This window comes from Neolamprologus brichardi, chromosome 16 (genome assembly GCF_056152115.1).
Source record: "Neolamprologus brichardi isolate AB-2024 chromosome 16, ASM5615211v1, whole genome shotgun sequence".
Lineage (NCBI taxonomy): Eukaryota > Metazoa > Chordata > Actinopteri > Cichliformes > Cichlidae > Neolamprologus > Neolamprologus brichardi.
This window is the reverse complement of record NC_142119.1, coordinates 8,568,804-8,590,090: the sequence shown is the minus strand read 5'-3', so window position 1 is coordinate 8,590,090 and position 21,287 is coordinate 8,568,804. Positions and strand designations below refer to the sequence as shown.

Sequence of the window (21,287 nt, the reverse complement as noted above, 5' to 3'; positions counted from 1 at the left end):
ATTCTGCTGCTGATACATACTTTAGGTTTCTGAATATTAAACTTGTTGCTGCCTTTCATAGTGTGTAACTTGAAGGCCCTGAGTACTTTCTCCCACACTGAAAACACTGGAATGATAAAATTATTTGAACATTACCTAATAAGACTGATTCAGGACAGACAATTAGTGATTTTAAACTTTCCTAGCAGTCCTTCACAAACAGGGAACAGTCTGTCTATTCTCTCCATCTGTCAGCTGCTGCTGGCTCTTCCTCCTCCTCTTCCTCACACACTGCTGAGTTTGTCCTGGTGGATCATCAGGGGTGCAAAGCCTCACAGATGATGTGCAGCAGCGGGTCCCTCAGTCTGTCCTCACTCTGGACACTTGCAGTTGTCACACATGGAAATCAAATTGTGATAAGCTGCAGGATTCAAACACAAGTGTAACTTATAAATACATGTTCATCATTTTATTCCACAATCAGAGAGAAAGAAACAGAGAGAGAGTGCAGGACAGACAGACAGGTGACAGTCTCAGGTGTATACACTGCTACAAAACAGCACAAGAGGCGGAGGATTTTGTTTGTGTTATTACGAGTGCTAGACAAGAAGAGTTCCCAGATAGTACAGTGGACACATGTGTGACTCCTGTGATTAAAGCATCTTTCTTTCAGCTTAACGAGTGAACCGTCAGCTCGTTCAAACACATGTTAAAGTCCGTTTGGCTCGACACCACCGAACAGAGGCAGCAATATAACATAGCTAACATTAACAGTGCAGTGAATCCTGCTTGTGCCGTGATATTCAGGACTGCAAACCGAGCAGCATCACTGACTTTCAGCCTGTTGTGTTTGTGGATATATGACTGACTTTAATTATCCATAAAATCATCACATTCTCTGTAAGATTAAGGTCGACTATCTAACGGCGTATAAAGTAAAGGCTTTAAAACAAAGTAAACGTTGAAAGAAACATCGCTAATGTCACATAACTTTGCCGGCATGTGGCCAACAGTAATGTTTTAATGTTCCTCATTATTAAACATTTGCACATAAATAAGTGACATAATATTCAGAACTTACTTTTGAAAGTTTACTCTTTGGCGGCTCCGCTTCCACTTCTTTGAAGTGTCTCCCAGTCCCAGTGCACTTGTTAGCATGTTTTGGTTCGTGCAACTGGTCTGTCCGGTTATTGTCTCCCCAGAAACATTTCCGTTGTCTTTTTTCCTATTTCCGTTGTGCTTTGTGTGCTTTTGCAGTATTTTTCTTTTTGCAGTGTTTTTCTTTTTGCAGCATTTTTCTTTTTGCAAGTGTTTTCCTTTTTGCAGCATTTTTCTTTTTGGAGCATTTTTCTTTTTGCAAGTGTTTTCTGAAGTTGCAGTCCGTTTGGCCTCTCAGGGCCACCGTAGAAATGCCTTTTCAGCATCAAGACTGAGGATCACAGCCTGCTCTCTATGTTGCTGTATATAGTTCATTATGTGTAAAGTGCGTCTTGTGTTATCCTGGGTTTGACGTTTATAAAGCCAGCCTGATCATTATGTATGAGAAAACAAAATGGGGGCTCGGTTGCCGAACGCAAGGGTAGGGAGAACATGGATGGTTTGGCCACAGCATTTACGACGGCCTCCAGTGTTTCAGACTTCCTGACTGACCCAGAGATCCTCATTCCTCTGCAGGTCAGTACTGTTGATTGTGCCGGCCTCCAACTAATCGGTGAATTTGATTTTGATGGCATATTGATTGAAGTGGAATGGTTGGAAAGGGTCAAGCTGTTGTTCTCAAAGTTGAACTTGTCCCTCTACCGAACCAAGCAGTTGCGAAATTCTTGGCATTTGATCAAGAAGCACTTCGATTGAACAAGGCTGTCCAGGGAAGGGTTGGGAATCCTACACAAGGTTAGAGGCATTGATCTTATCGAGCTCGACGAGGGATTTAAAGTTCATGTTGTTGCAATTCCCCGATCCCTTGTTTTTGTTGACAAGGCCTGCCAGTCCCCAGGATATCTTCCCTATCCTACCACTGAACTCATCAATGGTATGATGGTCAACATCATTGAGAATATCAGAAGCCTGGGCCTGGGTCACTCTGGCACAGCTGGCTGCCAGCGGAGCTCACGGGGACGTCACTGCAACCCCCCTGGCTTCTGCTCCACGGCTGCTGAGTGACCCCTCATCTGGGACTCTTGTCAGCTCTTTCTGGGATAGTGGCGCAGCTGACCCTCTGTTGGTCTTCCTTGGTCTCTTGTGTTCTGAGGGCCTCTGGATGTCTGGAGATTTGATCTCCTCCATACCTGCTTCATGCCCTGGTGGATGTGGCTGTGGCTCCCCACACCCTCTAGCAGATCATTACATGAAGGAACCTTTTAAAAACAAGCGAGTTCATGCTCACAGGTGTACACACGGGTGTTCACACACACAAACTACACCCTTTTTGGCTGCTACCTCAAAGCACACTGTGCGCTGTCGATCTTACGTGCTGCACAATAATGTTTAATATTTAGTATTTACAGTTATATTCCCATATATCATCGTGATGTTGTCTATTCTATTGCTCACGTTTTCTTCTGCTTGTTTTCTTTTTTCATTCTCAACAGGTGAAATTTAAAAAGTATCTACTGTTATCTATTGCTAGCTAGTTTATTGTGATGGTGTTGTTTTTATTATGTTGCTCTTTGTTTGTTTTCTCTTCTGGTTTTTTATCTGCATACAGGTGATCCAGGAGTTTTGTTTGTTTTTCTTTTTTTTTCCTTCCCCCCTTTCTCACCATCTCTTCTCCCCTCTATCTTTCTTTCTCTCCCTCTCTTTCTTTCATTCTTTCTCCCTGTCCTATCCCCCATTCATGTCTGTCCTGTCTTTAAAAAACAAAAATAAAAGAAATACATAATTATAATAAAGGTCAATCAAATAGACCAATATGGCAAGGCCATGATGATCCACTTGGTAAAGTAAATCCACTTGGCATCTTTCTTGGCCTTCAGACAACAATTCTGATGGCTATAGATCCAAACGGGACAGGCAAAAAAAAAAAAGAATCTCAGAAGCCTTCCAGAGGGTGAATTTGGTCGACCCACGTTACAGAAGACACCCCTGCAAAACAAAGGTTACATGAATGTGTTACCCCAAGATCAAGAGTTTGTGTTGTCCACCATTGATCAGTCCAGGGATTCCTTGGGGGAACATCCAACGTTGGATCTCCATTTTTTGATCTGCAAGTTTGGCCACAAGTCAAGTGAACCTCTGATGTTGTCCAAGATCACGGATTTTGATAACATCATTCGTTGTTCTCTGCATGTTGCATGCAATGTGATGTCAACTGACCCCAACACCCAATTGTTTTGGTCCAGAGCGGGGTTACAGCAATTGGTTGGTCCAAGAGTCACGCTTTTTACCGACATGTCCATGCATGAGTGTGCAAATATGCAGACCGAGTTGGACCAGCATGAGTTGGACGTCGATCCAGTTTTGGCTCACATTGCCCATCTGTCAAGGTCCTGGGTCTCCTGACCCAGTGTGTTTAGTTCTTTGTGGTTTTTGTATTATTGTACTTGTGAGTTATTCTATGGTTTCTAGTTTCAATCCCTTGCCCTTCATGTTTCTCTGTGCCCCCTCTGTTCTGTGTAAGTCTGTGTCTTTGCATGTTTGAGTTTCTTGTTTTCTGTCACTCTGTATTGTGCATTATGTTCTCATGGTTGGTCTTTTGTTACTCCCTCGAGTCTAGTTTCTTGTGTTCCAAGCTTAGTATTTCCCTCTATGTATTTTGGTTCTTAGACCTCTGCCTTATGGTTTGTCTCTGTGTTTCTTAGTTGCTGTCTCCACTGTGCCAAGTTCTCGACTCTGTGTCATACTTCCTGTTTTACTTTGAAGGTCCGTGTCTTATGTGAATGTGTCCTGCTTTGCTTCCTTGTCTCGTCAGTCCTGATTTCTCCCAGCTGTGCCCTCCTCCTGTGTCTCATTCCCCTCGTTACTTCCCAGTGTATTTAAACTCTGTGTTTTTCTGAGTCAGTGTCGCGTTGTCCCTCATGCTGTGTGGATCTCCCTGTGTCTCCTTGTGAGTTTAGTTTGTAATTTCTCCAGTTTAGTTTAGTTTGCTTCTGTATGCTTTTCACGGCCAGCAAATAAAGCTGTGGTTTTGAGTTCATCCCTTGTGTCTAAGAACCTGCATTTTGGGTCCAATTCCTGCCTGCCACATAGCGATTCATGACACCATCTGCCGTTTGTCACCTTTTGGCAGTTTTACGTGGACTCTTCCCGCACCTACTACAAGTCAACGTTCCGCCACCCAATAAGTGGGTTGATAGTTAATGGTGGGCTCAGCCACCCCAACTATCTCAAAGCTCTTGATAGCCGTGCGGAGGACTACTATGTACACATGCGGGACCTTGCCAGCAAGTGCATATGCAAATTTTCCTTGCGAATCGAGATGGTCCAGGGGCTGGATCAACATGATTTAGGATCACTCAAGGAATCTATCAAAGCTGACTTTTTCTTCCGCATTCTTCACATTCAAAAGCTATTTGATGTTCTCCCCCTGGTGGTACCTTTCAAGTGGGAGAATGAAGAGTCCAGTCTGCAGTTCATCCTGTCAAAATGTCTCACCCACATGGTTGAGGAGCTCTGGGATCTGGGTCAACAGTACAGGGGCAAAGGCGGGTTCCTCCCAGTCTGGAGAGCCTTTCAGCTGGAGATAGCGCTTGAAGAGGCATTTCATGGACACCCCTTGTCCAACCTTGACATTGTTTATTCTTCAGCCCTGGGCACAAGTTCTTGCCACGAATTCAGTGCCACGCATATCCGGGGCTTCATGGCACTTGGTCCTGCCACAGGGCCAGCAATTGAGGACACACCTCCCCCTTTGTCACACTGGACCAAGGACAACCTACAGATTCTGCAAGTCCAAAGGCTCTTCTCCCTCACATGCAACATGGAATGTGAGCCTTCAGTACTTGGTCCTTCACTTGTCCTCCTCCTGCTGCAAGATATTTTCCGTAGGAATGAAGAGACCCCCCTTGCTGAGCTCCAGGGAGCTAAATGCCCTGAGATTCTGAAGGGACACATCAACCTGTCATCCTTAGTTGAGAACCTCGCTACAAGGGATTCCTTTCCAACTCCATTCACCTTTTCCAGGACCAGGCAGCTCATCCAAGAGTCCGGCAAAGATGTTGGAGAATGCCTGAAGGCTGGCTTCCTGGAAATGAAGCTGAGGTGGTTTCCTGACCTGAAATATCGGGATGTCAGAGGAACAGCGCCGGGCAACCTGGAACTTTGTGGAATTATAGAACTCCACAATGATGACAAAGAGCCTTCGATTGAGGCACGTTCGTCAGCCTTGGTAGGGGACGTAGCCATGGAAATGGAGCGCCGGTCACTTTGCTATGCGCGAAATCTCGAAAGGTACCACGAACATGGCATGCCATGGTTGGTCCACGTCCTGAAACGCCTTCCAGGAACGATTGATGCCTCTACTCAGAAGAAGATCCTTGTCCTTGCTAGATCAGTAGGCCTCCTCATGAACCGTGATTTTGTGTGCTACGAGAAAATCAAGCATCTGCTAATTGAGCTACAGGTCAGCCAAGCGGACCTTCAGAAATGGAAGATCATGTCCTCATCTACATGTGAGAGAACCTTTGGATTCACTTTGTACAAGCTGTACTACGACATTCCGTATCGCATGGTGCACCATCCAGTTACTTCGAAGAAGAAGCCTTCAACACTCCTACTGAAGCAGGATCCTGTGGAAGTTCCCGTCGAGCTAGAGGATTAAGAACCTGACAGTGTGACGACAAGAGCTGTGTTCATTCCTGCCAGTGTCAGGAGGCATTGGTCAGAACAGGAGACATCGTTTGTGAATACGGATCCTGCAGTCAGGGTCAAGGATGCATACCGGCAGTATGTTCAGGAGTGCAGGGCTGCAGGCATGGGCGCCCGGTCATACCAGGCATTTGGCCATAAAAGAAGGGATTTGGTGTTAAGAATGACGAAATAAATGATCGGTGTTACAGAATTCATCAATGGAGTGCATGTTAAAGTTATGTTCTGATGAAAACGTGTAAAACATGTGTGATTTGTATTTATAAAATATACGTTTTTTTTTCCATTTCACACAAATGTGATCTTATGTTACTGTTGTAAACATGTCTAAAAATTGTTTTTTGACTTCATGTTCTGTGAAGAATTCATTCTTTAGATGAAACATGTCTTTTGGTTTGTTTTTAAATTGTCCACGTAAGTATTTTCTTTTACAGGTTGTGCATTTTCATGTCCGTTACTTTTCAGTATAGGGTTAGGGCAGGGGTCGGCAACCTGCGGCTCCAGAGCCGCATGCGGCTCTTTAGTCCTCATACTGCGGCTCCGCGTGGTTTGGGAAAATAAATTAGTATTTAGCTGAAGTGTATTTTATTTGTGTTTAGTTCTTTTTTTTAACTTGTAGTTCTAAATTGGAAGATTATTGTGATATTGAAATATAAAAATAAAATTATATTCTATTATTTTTTCATCGCTCAAAAAAAGAGTCACACTCGCGGAAGCCGGTGTACCCGCCGAAACGCCGTGCATATATCGAGACTTTCAACCCCAGGTAGGCCAATTATGGATCTTCGGATCCACATTATGTCAGCAGCTATTCTCCACCATGAACTATGTTAAAGACAAACACCGCTCACGCCTGACAGATGACAGCTTACAGTCCTGCGTAAACTGACTTCGTACAGCCCCGATTAGCAGACGCTGTGCGCAGAGGTTCGGGACCATAAGTCTTATTGTAAACATATCACGGCAGACCGACGATGTTTGCATGAACACGCTTTTCAGCATCTCTTTATTGACCACTTTTCACACACGGTTGCTGTACGCATACAGCCGGCTATAGCTTTTCACCTCACAGCCCGACATACACCACCAACAACACAACAGCACAGATAGCGCAGACGTAAAGGCAGCGAAGCATGATTGCGGGTGTGGCTCAGGTGCGTCCGCCTCCCCTGCAGCAGCGCTGCAGACCACGCCCCACCGCACGCATTAACCTGGTAAAATACATATTTAGGCAGAATTTTGCAAATATCTATTTTTAATTTTTCAGCAGCATAGTGCTTTTTTACCAATTATTTTTTAAAAGTCAGGTCAAGGCTCCAACTGCCCAAAGGCGATATAAGGGTGGTGACTGAGAACAGTTTTTGTTTGCTACATGGATCATTTTAGTTCAGCTGGGTGTCTTTCCTTTTGTTATATTTCTTTAAGAGTTCAAAATGTGTTGATTACATAAATAAAATGTAATTTTCTCTGTAGCACTTCATGGATTTCATAAGCAACACACCTTAGTTGTTCACACAAAGCATAAAGGTAAAAAACAATATATACAGTGTTATCTTCATTTTAGATGTCAAAAAGTATTTGCGGCTCCCAGTGTTTTCTTTTGTGTGGAAACCGAGTCCAAATGGCTCTTTGGGTGTAAAAGGTTGCAGACCCCTGGGTTAGGGGGTTAGGATTTGAGAAAGGACTGGGGCCCCAGTAATGCTGGAAACCCACAAGTGCACGGTCTTTCGTGGAACGGGGGATGGTGCCCCCACCAACATAATTGTTCCAAAAATTGCCCATCACGGGGGTTTAGTAGGCCACAAATTTTATGTTGAGCTCATCGCGACGTTTCGGTGTCTGGTGCGCCTTCCTCAGGCTGGAGCTCAAATGAATTTTAATTTTTAAATGTCCCTCTCTGGGTTTTGTCTTATCTTTGCTGTGTCTTCTTATTAAAGTTTTTATCTCTGTTGTTCCCTTTGTGTCCCGTGTGGTCTTTTATCCCCTTGCAGGCAGGCTTTTTAAGTGGCATTTATTTATTTATTTATATCCTTTGCGGATTTTTAATTCTTTCTGAGTGCTGATGAATTTGGGGGGTTAAGTATGGTTAGGGTTAGGCGAGAAGAGGGGAGTGGTTATGTTTAGGGTAAGACCCCTGGGCCACGTTCTTCTCCCTTCTGCCTACCCAACAAAAATTATTTTATGAAATTTAAAATGTACCCAATTGGGGTTTACTGTGTGGCCAACAGGCATCGTGGGGCCCCTTCGCTGAGGGGTTTAGCCCCAAGCAGGAAGAACCACCTTCTCATACACAGGCATCACGGCTCTTTATGCATATTTATACGGTGGCCCCTAGAGACAAAGCACGTACAAACTCTAAAGCACATTTCTAGCGTTAACTGAACTTCCCAAACAGAGCTACGTAGATCAGTTAAATTACACAACTGAAAGCATATATACACAGGCACTCATATATATTCAAATAATTTAAAAAAAAGTTCATTTACCTGTTGCTACCACACACCAAATCCGATAGTTGGTACTTCCTGGCTTGTGTAGCCACTAGGCTCAACACTGCACCTAGCATCTTGGAGCACTTCTGTTGTGTTTTGTAAATTTTGGAGTTGGTACGTGCTTCGGAGTTTGTACGTGCTATGGAGTTGTTACGTGTTTTGGAGTTTGAACGCGCTTCGGGGTTTGTACATGCTTTGGGGTTTGTACGTGCTTCGGAGTTTGTACGTGCTATGGAGTTTTTAGGTGTTTTGGAGTTTGTACATGCTTCGGGTTTGCACGTGCTTTGGACTTTTTATGTGCTTTGAACTTTTTACGTGTTTTAGAGTTTGTACGTGCTTCGGAGATTGTACGTGCTATGGAGTTTTTATGTGTTTTAGAGTTTGTACGTGCTTCGGAGATTGTACGTGCTATGGAGTTTTTATGTGTTTTGGAGTTTGTACGTGCTTCGGGGTTTGTACTAGGGGCTGCCACGATTAGTCGACTAGTCACGATTACGTCGACTATCAGAATCGTAGACGACTGATTTAATAGTCGACGCGTCGTTTGAAGCTTTGTAAGATCACAAAAGACGAAGGAATAAGTAGTAGGATTTAAGAGTGTAATAACGGACTGAAACAGAAGACGGCAGCACTGCATGTACAAGGATGCCAGCTGCCGTTAAACCTCGAAGAAGAAGGAGTAGCTCTGTCCCAGAATTCATAGCGCCCTGCTCAGTTTCCAACAATGGCGGTAGCTAGTTAGTTTTAATATTACTCTTATAGGGCTTTGGAGTTGACGTCACGCCGCAATGCATTGTGGGAGCGCGGCGCCATTTTCAGGCTCTACGAATCAAAACAAACTTACTGTGTTGGAACAACGACGACAAGAAACATGCTTAAAAGCAGCTCAAAAGAAAACGGACGGTATAGAGACCGATTGCGTCCAGAGGCAAAGCAGCGGTACTTGAAAAAAATAGAGTGCATCGCAAATCTGGACCAATATGAAATACGGCAGTGGAGTAAAGACCCAGACGACTTACCGCCACTGTCCTACCCCGATATCTTCACGTATCTTGTTTGTGGAGTAAGCGCTTACACTGTGAACCAGTTTTGTAATTACAAGTCACTGGAGGCGCACATCCAATTTACTAACGGCTGGGTGCAAGATTTGGCTATTTTCAAGCCGCCAAACTCTGAGTAGGTCGTCATTCATACCAAGGTAAGTCAGCTGGAGTGCATCGAATGAAATAGCCATTGTCCACCCCCCATCATAATTAATGTTATACATTTATCATTGAACTGCTAAAATATCGTTATCATATTATGTGCCCATAATTGTAAAGTAGATCTAAATTAACACATTGATAATCGGGCAAATTATTAACGCCAATTTATGTCCTCCCTGTCTCATTTCATTTATTGTCTTTACATCAACCTTGTCCTTGTGTGTTACAGGTACTGCACTCCCAAAGATTGAATGAACCTGCATTACAACCATGGGTAATTGTAAGCACCACGGGGAAGGTCGAAGCCGCACACTGCACCTGTATGGCTGGAGTTGCTGAGACCTGCACCCATGTCGCTACACTTCTGTTTAAAGTGGAGGCAACAGTGAGGATCCGTGGCACAAAGACAGTCACAGATGAACCAGCCTACTAGTGATGGGTCGGTCGCGAACAAAATGGCTCTTAGAGCCGGATCTCTGACGTGAACGATGCGAGCCGCTCCTTATCGCGAGCCGTGGGGTTTTTTTTTCTTTCTCTTACCCTCTCTCTCGCACTTTTTTCCCGCTTCACTCAGCATGCGAGCCTTGTGCTTTACGCTGGGAAGAGGGGGGAGGGGCGGTAGTTACACTCAGTAGCACAGGAACAGAGCAGGAAGGGAGAGAGAGAGAAAGAGCCAGGGACAACAAAGTCACATTAGAAAGGTATAGTAATCATCCACAACTATTTTCAGTTGCAGATGATAAAGGATTCAGAAAGTTTATTCATGCAGGTCCATATGACAGAGAATATGCATCTTCTTTTTGTTTTCATATTTTAATTTATACTTAATTGTGTTGTCGTTTGCAGAGTTTTGTCTTGTTTCACTTTAAATTTGTAAAAGGAAAAAGCTGAAAATTTTAATAGTTAAAAGTTGAAATGTGAATAGTTGATTTTTGTATTATATGATTTATTTATTACATTTTATATGGAGTGAATAAATAAAAGTATATTTACGGTGGCCCCTACAGACAAAGCACATACGAACTTCAAATCACGTATGAACTCTGAAGCACGTACAAACTCCAAAACACGTAAAAACTCCAAAACATGTAAAAACACGTACAAACTCCAAAACACGTACAAACTCCAAAACACGTAAAAACTCCAAAACACATACAAACTCCAAAGCACGTACAAACTCCAAAGCACGTAAAAACTCCAAAACACATACAAACTCCAAAGCACGTACAAACTCCAAAGCACGTACAAACTCCAAAACACGTAAAAACTCCAAAACACATACAAACTCCAAAGCACGTACAAACTCCAAAGCACGTAAAAACTCCAAAACACATACAAACTCCAAAGCACGTACAAACTCCAAAACACGTAAAAACTCCAAAACACGTAAAAACTCCAAAACACGTACAAACTCCAAAGCACATAAAAACTCAGAAGCACAGAAGTGTGTGGTAATAACGTGTAAATGAACATTTTTTAAAAATTATTTGACTATATATGAATGCTTGTGTGTAAATACATAAACAATACACATATGCTTTCATGCTTTCAATTGTGTAATTTAAGTGATCTAGGTAGCTCTGTTTTGGAAGTTCAGTTCATGCTAGAAATGTGTTTTGGAGTTTGTACGTGCTTCGTCTCTAGGGGCCACCGCATATATTTATATATAAACATATATAAATAAAACCACTTTTTTTTGTACATTAGTAATTCCTTTTGTGCATAATTTTATATTATTGTTAATAATAAATTAATTAAAGCAACAAAACAACCTGAAGAGCCGGTTCAGAGCCTAAAGAGCCGGCTCTTTTTAGTGAGCCGAACCGAAAGAGTCGGTTCTCTAAAAAGAGCCGGAAATCCCATCACTACAGCCTACTGGGTTTTGCCGGGGAACACAACCAAGATACAGCCAGAGGTTGGCCATAACATTGACTTTAGATCTTCAGCAGCACAAAAAAAGACTCTTGATGAAAATATAAACGGACCGTCTGTGGTGAAAGGCCGAAGAAGCCGTCCTTCAAAAAGAAAGATTCCTTCTGCTTCGTTTGAGGAGTTGTCACCAGTGTTAGACACACTTCAAAAACACAATAAAGCAGTGTGTTTGACTGGATTGGAGAAATACTACACATCACACACTGTACAGTCATCCACATTACCACTGTCTCTGGCGTGTTTGTACAACACAGGTGCACAGTCCCTTGGCCTTACCGAGCTACAACTGCACTGTATAAAGTACATAGCTACAAAGCTAGGAGACACGGGGCCACAGCAATACACACACCTCCCCCCGGGCTTGCAGCACCTTATTCGTAAGAGTGCCCCTTTGAAGTGGCCAGAGGGCTCTGGAGGCGCTACAGCATGGAAGTCTCGCTTCTGGAAGAGAGTGAGATACCTGATGCCTGCCACACCTGTCAAAAAATGTGTACAGTCTACTATTATCTAATACATCTTTCAACACGTTTTGTTTAATTTTTTGTACATATGTTGGGAAATGTGAAGAAAGGATGATCAGTGTTTATCTGCCTTTTATAAATCACAAGAAACACTTTTAAGAACACAGGGTAAAGAGATGGGGGTGGGGACAATAGAATCATGAAAGGTGACTGCTGCATGCAAACCAGAGGAGTCACGTAAGTAGTGATGTGCGATACCACTGATTTTCTTTCCAATCCGATACCAAGTAATATTCAGGCTTTCTTTAGACCACGAAGGCCGGGTCCTCAGGTGGAAGCAGCTTCTGAATTTGGACACTCCCGCTGTTTCCGGGCCGGCCAATAATAACGGTGACATTTAACATATTTTATCCGATAAATAAACCCTGTAAAATGTATTTACCCCCCAACAGCCCTTTTGAATGTCTCCCTAGTATGGCCACAACACCTCAGTCTTGGAGCGCCTTTTTTGCCACATGTATCGCAAACCCCGTCTCAGCTGTTTGTGGAGGTAAAATAAGTCCGCACATGACTCCGATTACGCTCAGCCATTGTTGTGAGTGCGCACGCCAAGGGGCTGCGAGACATTTATACAGCCGTATTTCGCACATGACTATGAAAGCCGGGAGAGGAAGTAATTCCTTTGAATGTAGACAATCCGGTTTCTCTAAATTTACTCTAAATTACTAAAATATCGATATTTTAATGTGAGAATCGATTCTAGAACATAAATGATTGGTATCGGAGGAATCAATATTTCAGAATCGAGCCGCACATCACTACACGTAAGTCACATTGTGACTACATTTCTGTTGCTAAATGTTTAATATTAGTGAACTTTTTTCAAAACCACATATAATTTCATTAATAATGTTTATGTCAGGCTGGTGTTCATCGGCGTAACTTTGTGCTGAACATCAGGGGTGTCAAGATCTCTGTCTAAATAAATCAATAATTTTGGGTGAATTCCCTGATGATTAAACATGCAACTATTTTGCTGGTAATACCTGAAGTGAGTAAAGAAAATTAACAGCATATTTATGCAAGATAATTCATAATTTTATTATGGGCGGGTTATATTGGTTGGGTCTGATTATTGGGGGAGTCATAATGCCCCTAACCCCCCTGGAAATTACGCCTCTGCTGGTGTTGCATATTCTTAGTTTGTTGGTCTTGTCTTTCTTCCAAGTGTTTATTTTCTGCTTCTATTCCATTGTCTGCTCTTCTCCTCTAGTTGAAGCTTCTCTTCTTCAGTTTGTTTAATTTTGTTCTGTAAATGTTTCAAATGTTTCTCTGGTCGAACATTTGAAGGCTGAGAAAACAACTGCTGCGAACAAACCGACTAAAAATTGCTGCTTCTCACTCCTGTTTATGCAAAATTTTCAAATGATCTAAGATTTTAAAGGCATCCTTGTGACATCATCACTCCCTAAGCCAATGTGATTGTCAACTGACATTTTTGAATGGGGATATTTTTTTTTAGCCGGTTTTCAAATTTAAGGTAATATTTTAGTGTTTCTTAGTTTTAGATTAGTTGGTTAGTCTAGTTTTTTGCTTAATTTAATGAATAAAAATAACTGCAAGCAAACTAGTGACAAAGATGATGATGAATAATGGAGGGAACATGAATGTCTGCACCCGATGTAACTTGCAGATGTATTGAATGGTGTTAAAACCATCCATTAAAAAGCCAGACAACTCCCAGGGTCAGTGGGTTTCAATTATATCTTGATGCCATACATGCAGTGCTGTGCAAAAGTGCCATTGCTTTGGAAATAAGTGGACTTATATTGATCAGATAGTTAGAACAACTAAAAGAAACTTAACATGAAAGGAACTAATATGGGTTAACTGGTAGTTGATACAAATCAGGATTTAAAACCAAAACTGACCTGGGAAGAAGGAGAAATATATTTTTGTTTTATTTTTTTTTAAATTTGTCTTCTTCTTCCTTCTGGGATTTGAATACAACGAGTAAAGTATGAACATTATACACAAAAATACACTATTACTCATTTCTTGTTTTTAAATCAAATTCAAATTTTATTTGTCACATACACAGTCATACACAGTACGATATGCAGTGAAATGCTTACACAACTGCTCGTGACCTAAAGAAAAAAGAAAAGGCTATGAATAAGATAGGAAATAAATATGAACATGAAAAAGGGTAAATTTAACTAGGAAGGAATAAAATAAAATATAAAAATTAAAGTTAAAAATGAAATAACTGTACAACACAAATTAGAATGAAGGGTAAATTTAACTGGGAAAGAATAAGATAAAATATATAAATTAAAGTTGAAAATAAAATAACTATACAACAAAATACACAATACACAGTATAGAAATATATAAGAATGTATGAAGAAATATAAACATATATATACACACAATAACAGCAGCTGTACAAGTATTAAATGGAAATGAAGGAATATAATGTCCAGTGTTGTGCAAAATGTCTTGTGCAGTGCAAATATGCTTAAAGTGATAAAATTAAGATGAATTATTCTTGAATGAAGACACTGATCTGACACATGTTAAATTTAACGAATTATGTTTATTGCCCCCCCCCCATCTCTCTACCCTGTGTTTTAAAAAGTGAACACAGGGTAGAGAGATGATGGTGGTGGTCAGAGTGTCCGGCAGCTTGCCATTGCCAGTGTGTAAATGTGTGTGTGAATGGGTGAATGACTGAATGTAGTGTAAAGCGCTTTGGGGTCCTTAGGGACTAGTAAGGTGCTATATAAATGCAGGCCATTTACCATGATGGAGGAAATGAAAAGGGGTGGGGGGTAAAGGAAAGGTAGAATGGTAAATGGCCTGCATTTTATAGCGCTTTACTCAGTCACTAAGGACCCCAAAGCGCTTTACACTACATTCAGTCATTCACCCATTCACACACACATTCACACACTGGCAATGGCAAGCTACATTGTAGCCACAGCTGCCCTGGGGCGCACTGACAGAGGCGAGGCTGCCAGACACTGGCGCCACCGGGCCCTCTGACCACCACCAGTAGGCCAACATGGGGTTAGTATCTTGCCCAAGGATATTTGGCATGCAGCCAGGAGGCAGCCTGGGATCGAACCACCGACCTTCTGATTAGTGGCTGACCACCTGAGCTACAGCCACCCCAGAGAAACCCCCAACAATCCCCTCTGAGCAAGCGCTAGGCAACAGTGGGGAGGAAAAACTGCCTTTAAACAGGCAGAAACCTCCGGCAGAACCAGGCTCAGGAGGGGACAGTCAACTGCCGGGACTGGTTGGGGGGTGAAGGTGAAAAAAGAAAAGGGATGAAGAAGGGAGGGGAGAAAGTAATTGATGGAGAGGTGTTTGGAGAGAAGGGGACAGAGGGCAGAGGAGAGCTGAAAATTTAGATGGAATACAGGAATTGTGTGAATTGTGTATCGATCTTGAAAGACTGGATCGTTTCTTCCTTTCAAGATTAAAAAAAGTTGGAGACTAAGTATTTGGTCTGAATGGCTTGGCGATGGCTCTGCCCAGTGCGCAAAAGAACCTGACAATGGCAGAACGCTTCGCTTTTGGTTTTCCCAGACGATCTTTTAAACTAGTCAAAATGCATTTTGCAGTTTCACTTTCTTGTAATTCCATTGAAACTATAACACGTTCTACAAAGCCCATGGTGTTGCAGAGGTCTTTCAGAAGTTTTTTGTCAATAGTTTTAAAGGTTTTGGGTGTAATATAAATCTCTTCATCCTCCAGTTCTGCCCATACATAGTCCAAGAGCCAAGTGAGGATGTGACTTGGGTCTTGGTATGTGCACGGCACGTTTGCCTCTTTAAAGGTTGTAGAGATGAGCTTGTGCAGGATGAGCTTAAGCTTTGCTTTTTTTTCTGCTTTTCTGGCTTTACAATAAAACTCTGCCACTGGGCTGGGTTTTATATTTTCTGTGGTAACTGATGGCAGTGATAACATGTGTTCCTCCTTATCTAATAGAGCCAGTATGACTCTTTGGCTATGGCTCTCTGCCTGGATATTTAACCACCATCTGTATAGTCCCAAGAAGCGCCTTGCTATAGCTTGCAGATCATTATGCAGAATATTCTGTCTTTCTGCCGTGACGACTTGCTCTGGGACAATTTCAGGTCCCATGCCTTCCGAGGTATATTGGTGCAGAATATCTGTAAGTAATTCTGTAGACACCACTAATTTACCCTGTGAAAGGATTTCCTTGTTTGTAATTACAGAGTTGACATCTTCAACCAGTTTCTGCACTGACTCACTGCTTTTAGCAGCGGGTGTGCTGTGGCATCTGCTCCACAGTTGTATGGCAGTGCGAAGAATCATTACTTTTGCAAAACGTTTGGCAAAGAATGATTTAATCTTATCAGCAGCTTTTTTCAATGACTGCAGAATCTTCTCTTTGATTTGTGCAAGACTCCAAGAACCACAGGGCCCTTCTGAAATATCTTCAACCACTGAGTTAGCAAGACTGGATATAAAACTCTCATTCTCTTCAGCAATATCAGATAGAAGGGCTCTATATTTGGCAAGTTTAATCAGTTCCTCGTCAATAATCTCACTGAGTTCACTGACAGCCTCCTGGATAGTTGCATGCACAATTTTAGAGGTTTCAGTCTTTAAGCTGTCCTTGTGGCCAGTTACATGCATTTCTTGTTCTTTGCCTACAACTTTCTCTAGAACATTCTCTAGGTCTACTTTAATGTCCAGACGTTCTACCTGTGTAGAACTATGTGGTTCTTCGTCTGGACTTGTTGTCCGCCTTTTAAATGAGGGCATACAGTTTACTTTAGAACAAAACCCTCTGATCATTTGGACGGCAGAATTAACCATTTTCTCCAGTTTTCTTGGAGGAATAATGCGCTGCCTTATCCTTTCCTCCCCAGCTGACTCGCTGTCAGCAGACTGAACACTCCGTACAACCTCTTTTACCATAAGATCAGTTAGTTCCACAGAGCTGCTTGTATGGTCTCCGTCCTTGACTTGCAGAACATCTGCAAAGGCCTGAGAAAAGCTGTCAGTAAATACGGGTGACAGACCCTCCTCTGTCGCTGGAATGTTTGCTTTTTTACATGCACGTACGATTTGATCACGTGCTATTTCTATTAAGTCCACAATAAACTCGGCCAGGAGAATTTTTGTGGCAAAATCAGGATTTCCTGATCTTAGTGAATTCCACTGTTTACATGTTATCTGATCGAAAAATGACTGGATAACAGGGCGGACGATTTCCACTGTCACTTGCTTAATTTCCGTACTATTAGTATTTTCAGGCATGCTGGCTATTTTTATTTGGACTATTATGGGTTATTTTGACTTATCGTATCAGTAACCTTCTGAAATGTATTTCGTTTTTTTCTCCCTCGCTAAACGTGAGTCAAGTTATGTTGCGCTTGTGCTACAGAAATGGAGCTATGTTAGTCCAATTTAAGAACTTTTGAGACGCAGGGGGCGGGGCCAAATACAAAGGATCAAAGGAAGCCGTTACCGCCCATGGCAACCGTTGCTATATGACGAAACCTTTGATTTCTTTTTGTCGTTGAAACAGCAGCTGAAAAACAACACGTCACGGCGGACGGCGTATTTTAACCCTGTGTTTATCCCAGTCACGTGTGACGGACGCTCGCGGATCGCCTCGCGCTATAACAGGTCAGAGCAGGGTCGGCAAGCTGCGGCTCTTTAGTCCTTATACTGCGGCTCCACGTGGTTCGGAGAAAAAAATTATATTTATCTGAAGTGTATTTTATTTGTGTTAGTTCTTTTTAACTTGTAGTATTAAATTGGAAGATTATTGTGATCTTGAAATCTAAAAATAAAATTATGTTATTATTTTTCATTGCTCAAAATAAGTGTCATACTCACGTAAACCATACCCGCCAAAATGCCGTGGGAGCATTTATCGAGACTTTCAACCCCAGGCATGCCAAGTGTGGATCTTCGGATCCACATACTTATGTGAGCAGCTATTCTCCCCCATGAACTATGGTAAAAACAAACACCGCCCACGCCTTACAGATGACAGCTTACAGTCCTGCATAAAGATGAAGTGACCTCGTACAGCCCCCATTTGCAGACGCTGTGCGCAGAGGTTCAGTATGGAATGCCAGGACTGCCATAATGAATTAATTAAATACACCATTAAATAATTAATTAAATGTGGCAATAATTAATTAAAATGGGAAATAATTAATTAAATAAATAGTTATGACACATGTAATTAATTCATTATTGACACATTTAATTAATTATTTATGTATTTCACATTTTAATTAATTATTGACACATTTAATTAATTATTGACATATTTAATTAATTAATTATTGACACATTTAATTAATTATTTATGTATTTCACATTTTAATTAATTATTGACACATTTAATTAATTATTTAATGATATATTTATTTATTTCATTTTGGCAGTCCTGGCGCCTGGCTCTCACCATGAAATAATTTTATCTGTCAACCTCACCCATCAAACTAAGGGGGCGGGGTTAACGCTGATCGACTCAAAACCATTGCTTTGGCCTGGTGGCCATTGTTTTTAGCACACAACAGCCAGCATGTGGAAACTAACAGAACTGAACTTTGAAAAACCCTTTTTGTGTGTGTCACCAAATACAGTTTTAATATTTTTTTAGCCGAGAATGTAGTGGTTTAATCTTCATGTGTCTGGTCGGTTTGTCAAGATACAGCCTCTTTGCAATAGTGCTTCGATGATTTCGGAGATGTCTGCCCAGTCTCGCGGCAAAGCGTGGATAGACCCGCTCGCCTCGCAAGCAATCGAGCTATTATTACCGCCGACAAAGCGCAGGCCCCGGTACACAGCTGTAATAATCCCCGCTGACACGGACTTATTTTACTGAGGTTATATTTATCGGGGATTTATTTCCTGATGTTCTTATGAGTCCTACGTGTTTCACTCGCCAATTCTGAATTATAACTAACATTAAAAACATGTTTAAGGAGGAGAGAGAGCAAATAAATTCGATTAACAGCTGATCTTTGGGCTTTTGTTCAGTAATCAGCGTGACCTGTGTATAAACGCATAAAAGAGATAACGTTGGTGTTTCCTCATGTAGTAACTGCTGGCTTTAACTGTACAAAGGTTGTTCGACACTATGACACACATACAGACTTTATGATGTTCGGCTAATATTTTTATTGTGAATATTAATCATGAGGGTAAACGGACCTGTACACCACGGAGCAAGATCAGCATATCCATGATATCTTCAGCTCTCCGAGTTAACCCAGAGTTTCCCAGCTGACTAATCTAACTGTCATCTACGAATAATTCACGGGTCATATCAATATGATTTTACAGAAAAGCATCCTTAATACTGCCAACTATTCCAGAGACGTGAAAATCTACAGCATAAAGAACACAAAAATATAGCAGTCTAACACAACACTGTAACAGAGATGACCCGTCAGTTTGTCACAGATCAAAGTGGAATGAAAGCGATTAGTTGAACAGGTGTTCGTGATCTGTGTTTTCTGCATTTTCATCAGCGTAAGAGACTCAGCAGTTATAACAGTTATACATTTAATAAATTACCAAATGAACGCAAGAAACGAGCAAACCGGTTCCGACAATTTGAGTTTGTGTTCCCTCAGCTGCAGACTCGCTGCTGTTTAAATGTTTGAGAGGAAAATTAGATATAAAGCTCAGTCTGCGTTCACATTTGATATGAGGCCAGGACGGATAATGGCTGTGTCCTGTTTTAAGATCATACATGTAAAATTGTTGTCTGACCTCTGTCGATCCAGCCGCTCAGAGTTAACTGAAGTTCCATCCATCCATCCATCTTCATCCGCTTTATCCGGGGCCGGGTCGCGGGGGCAGCAGCCTAAGCAAAGAGGCCCAGACCTCCCTCTCCCCAGCCACCTCCTCCAGCTCATCCGGGGGAACACCAAGGCGTTCCCAGGCCAGCCGAGAGATATAATCTCTCCAGCGTGTCCTGGGTCTTCCCCGGGGCCTCCTCCCGGTGGGACATGCCTGGAACACCTCACCCAGGAGGCGCCCAGGGGGCATCCTTACCAGATGCCCAAACCATCAGCTGGCTCCTTTCGATGTGGAGCAGCAGCGGCTCTACTCTGAGCCCCTCCCGGATGGCCGAACTTCTCACCCTATCTCTAAGGGAGATGCCAGCCACCCTTCGGAGGAAGCTCATTTCCGCCGCTTGTATCCGCGATCTCGTCCTTTCGGTCACTACCCACAGCTCGTGACCATAGGTGAGGGTAGGGACGTAGATCGACCGGTAAATTGAGAGCTTCGCTTTTACACTCAGCTCCCTCTTCACCACGACGGACCGGTGCAGCGTCTGCATTACTGCAGCTGCAGCCCCAATCCGTCTGTCGATCTCCGGCTCCCTTCTCCCATCACTCGCGAACAAGACCCCGAGATACTTGAACTCCTCCACTTGGGGCAGGACCTCATCCCCGACCCGGAGTGGGCACTCCACCCTTTTCCGGCTGAGAACCATGGCCTCAGATTTGGAGGTGCTGATCCTCATTCCCGCTGCGTCACACTCGGCTGCGAACCGTTCCAGTGCGAGCTGGAGGCCCTCACCCGATGAAGCCAACAGAACCACATCATCCGCAAAGATCAGAGATGAGATCCTGAGGCCACCAAAGCGAAAGCCCTCCGCCACTTGGCTGCGCCTAGAAATCCTTTCCTTAAAAATTATGAACAGAACCGGTGACAAAGGGCAGCCCTGGCGGAGCCCATCACCCACCGGGAACGAGTCCGACTTATTGCCGGCAATGCGAACCAAGCTCTTGCAATGGTTGTATAGGGATCGAATGGCCCGTAGCAATGGGCCAGACACCCCATACTCCCGCAACACCTCCCACAGGACACCCCGAGGGACACGGTCGAATGCCTTCTCCAAGTCCACAAAACACATGTAGACTGGTTGGGCAAACTCCCATGCACCCTCAAGTATCCTCGAGAGGATGAAGAGCTGGTCCAGTGTTCCGCGACCAGGACGAAAACCGCATTGTTCCTCCTGTATCAGAGGTTCAACTAGCGGACGAACTCTCCTTTCCAGCACCCTGGCATAGACTTTCCCGGGGAGGCTGAGGAGTGTGATCCCCCTGTAGTTGGAACACACCCTCCGGTCCCCCTTCTTAAAGATGGGGACCACCACCCCGGTCTGCCAATCCACGGGTACTGCCCCTGATCTCCACGCAACATTGCAGAGGCGTGTCAGCCAGGACAGCCCTACAACGTCCAGAGCCTTCAGGAACTCGGGGCGGACCTCATCAACACCAGGGGCTCTGCCACCAAGGAGTTGTTTAACTGCCTCAGTGACCTCGCCCCCAGAAATTGGCGGGTCATTCCCCTCATCCCCAGACTCTGCTTCCTCCTTGGAAGACGCGTCA

At 43.0% G+C, this 21,287-nt stretch overlaps 1 protein-coding gene and 1 pseudogene across 1 annotated transcript; one reads left to right on the top strand and one right to left on the bottom strand.

Annotated features, from left to right (window-relative positions):
• Positions 1–1,569: 1,569 nt before the first annotated feature.
• LOC148098139 (uncharacterized) lies at positions 1,570–9,914 on the top strand (annotated as a pseudogene).
• A 4,736-nt stretch (positions 9,915–14,650) lies between these two features.
• Positions 14,651–17,309, bottom strand: LOC148098138 (uncharacterized). The gene has a single exon (XM_087829737.1). The coding sequence runs from the start codon at positions 17,173–17,175 to the stop codon at positions 15,379–15,381; it is 1,797 nt and encodes a 598-aa protein (XP_087685863.1). The 5' UTR covers positions 17,176–17,309; the 3' UTR covers positions 14,651–15,378.
• Positions 17,310–21,287: the final 3,978 nt, after the last annotated feature.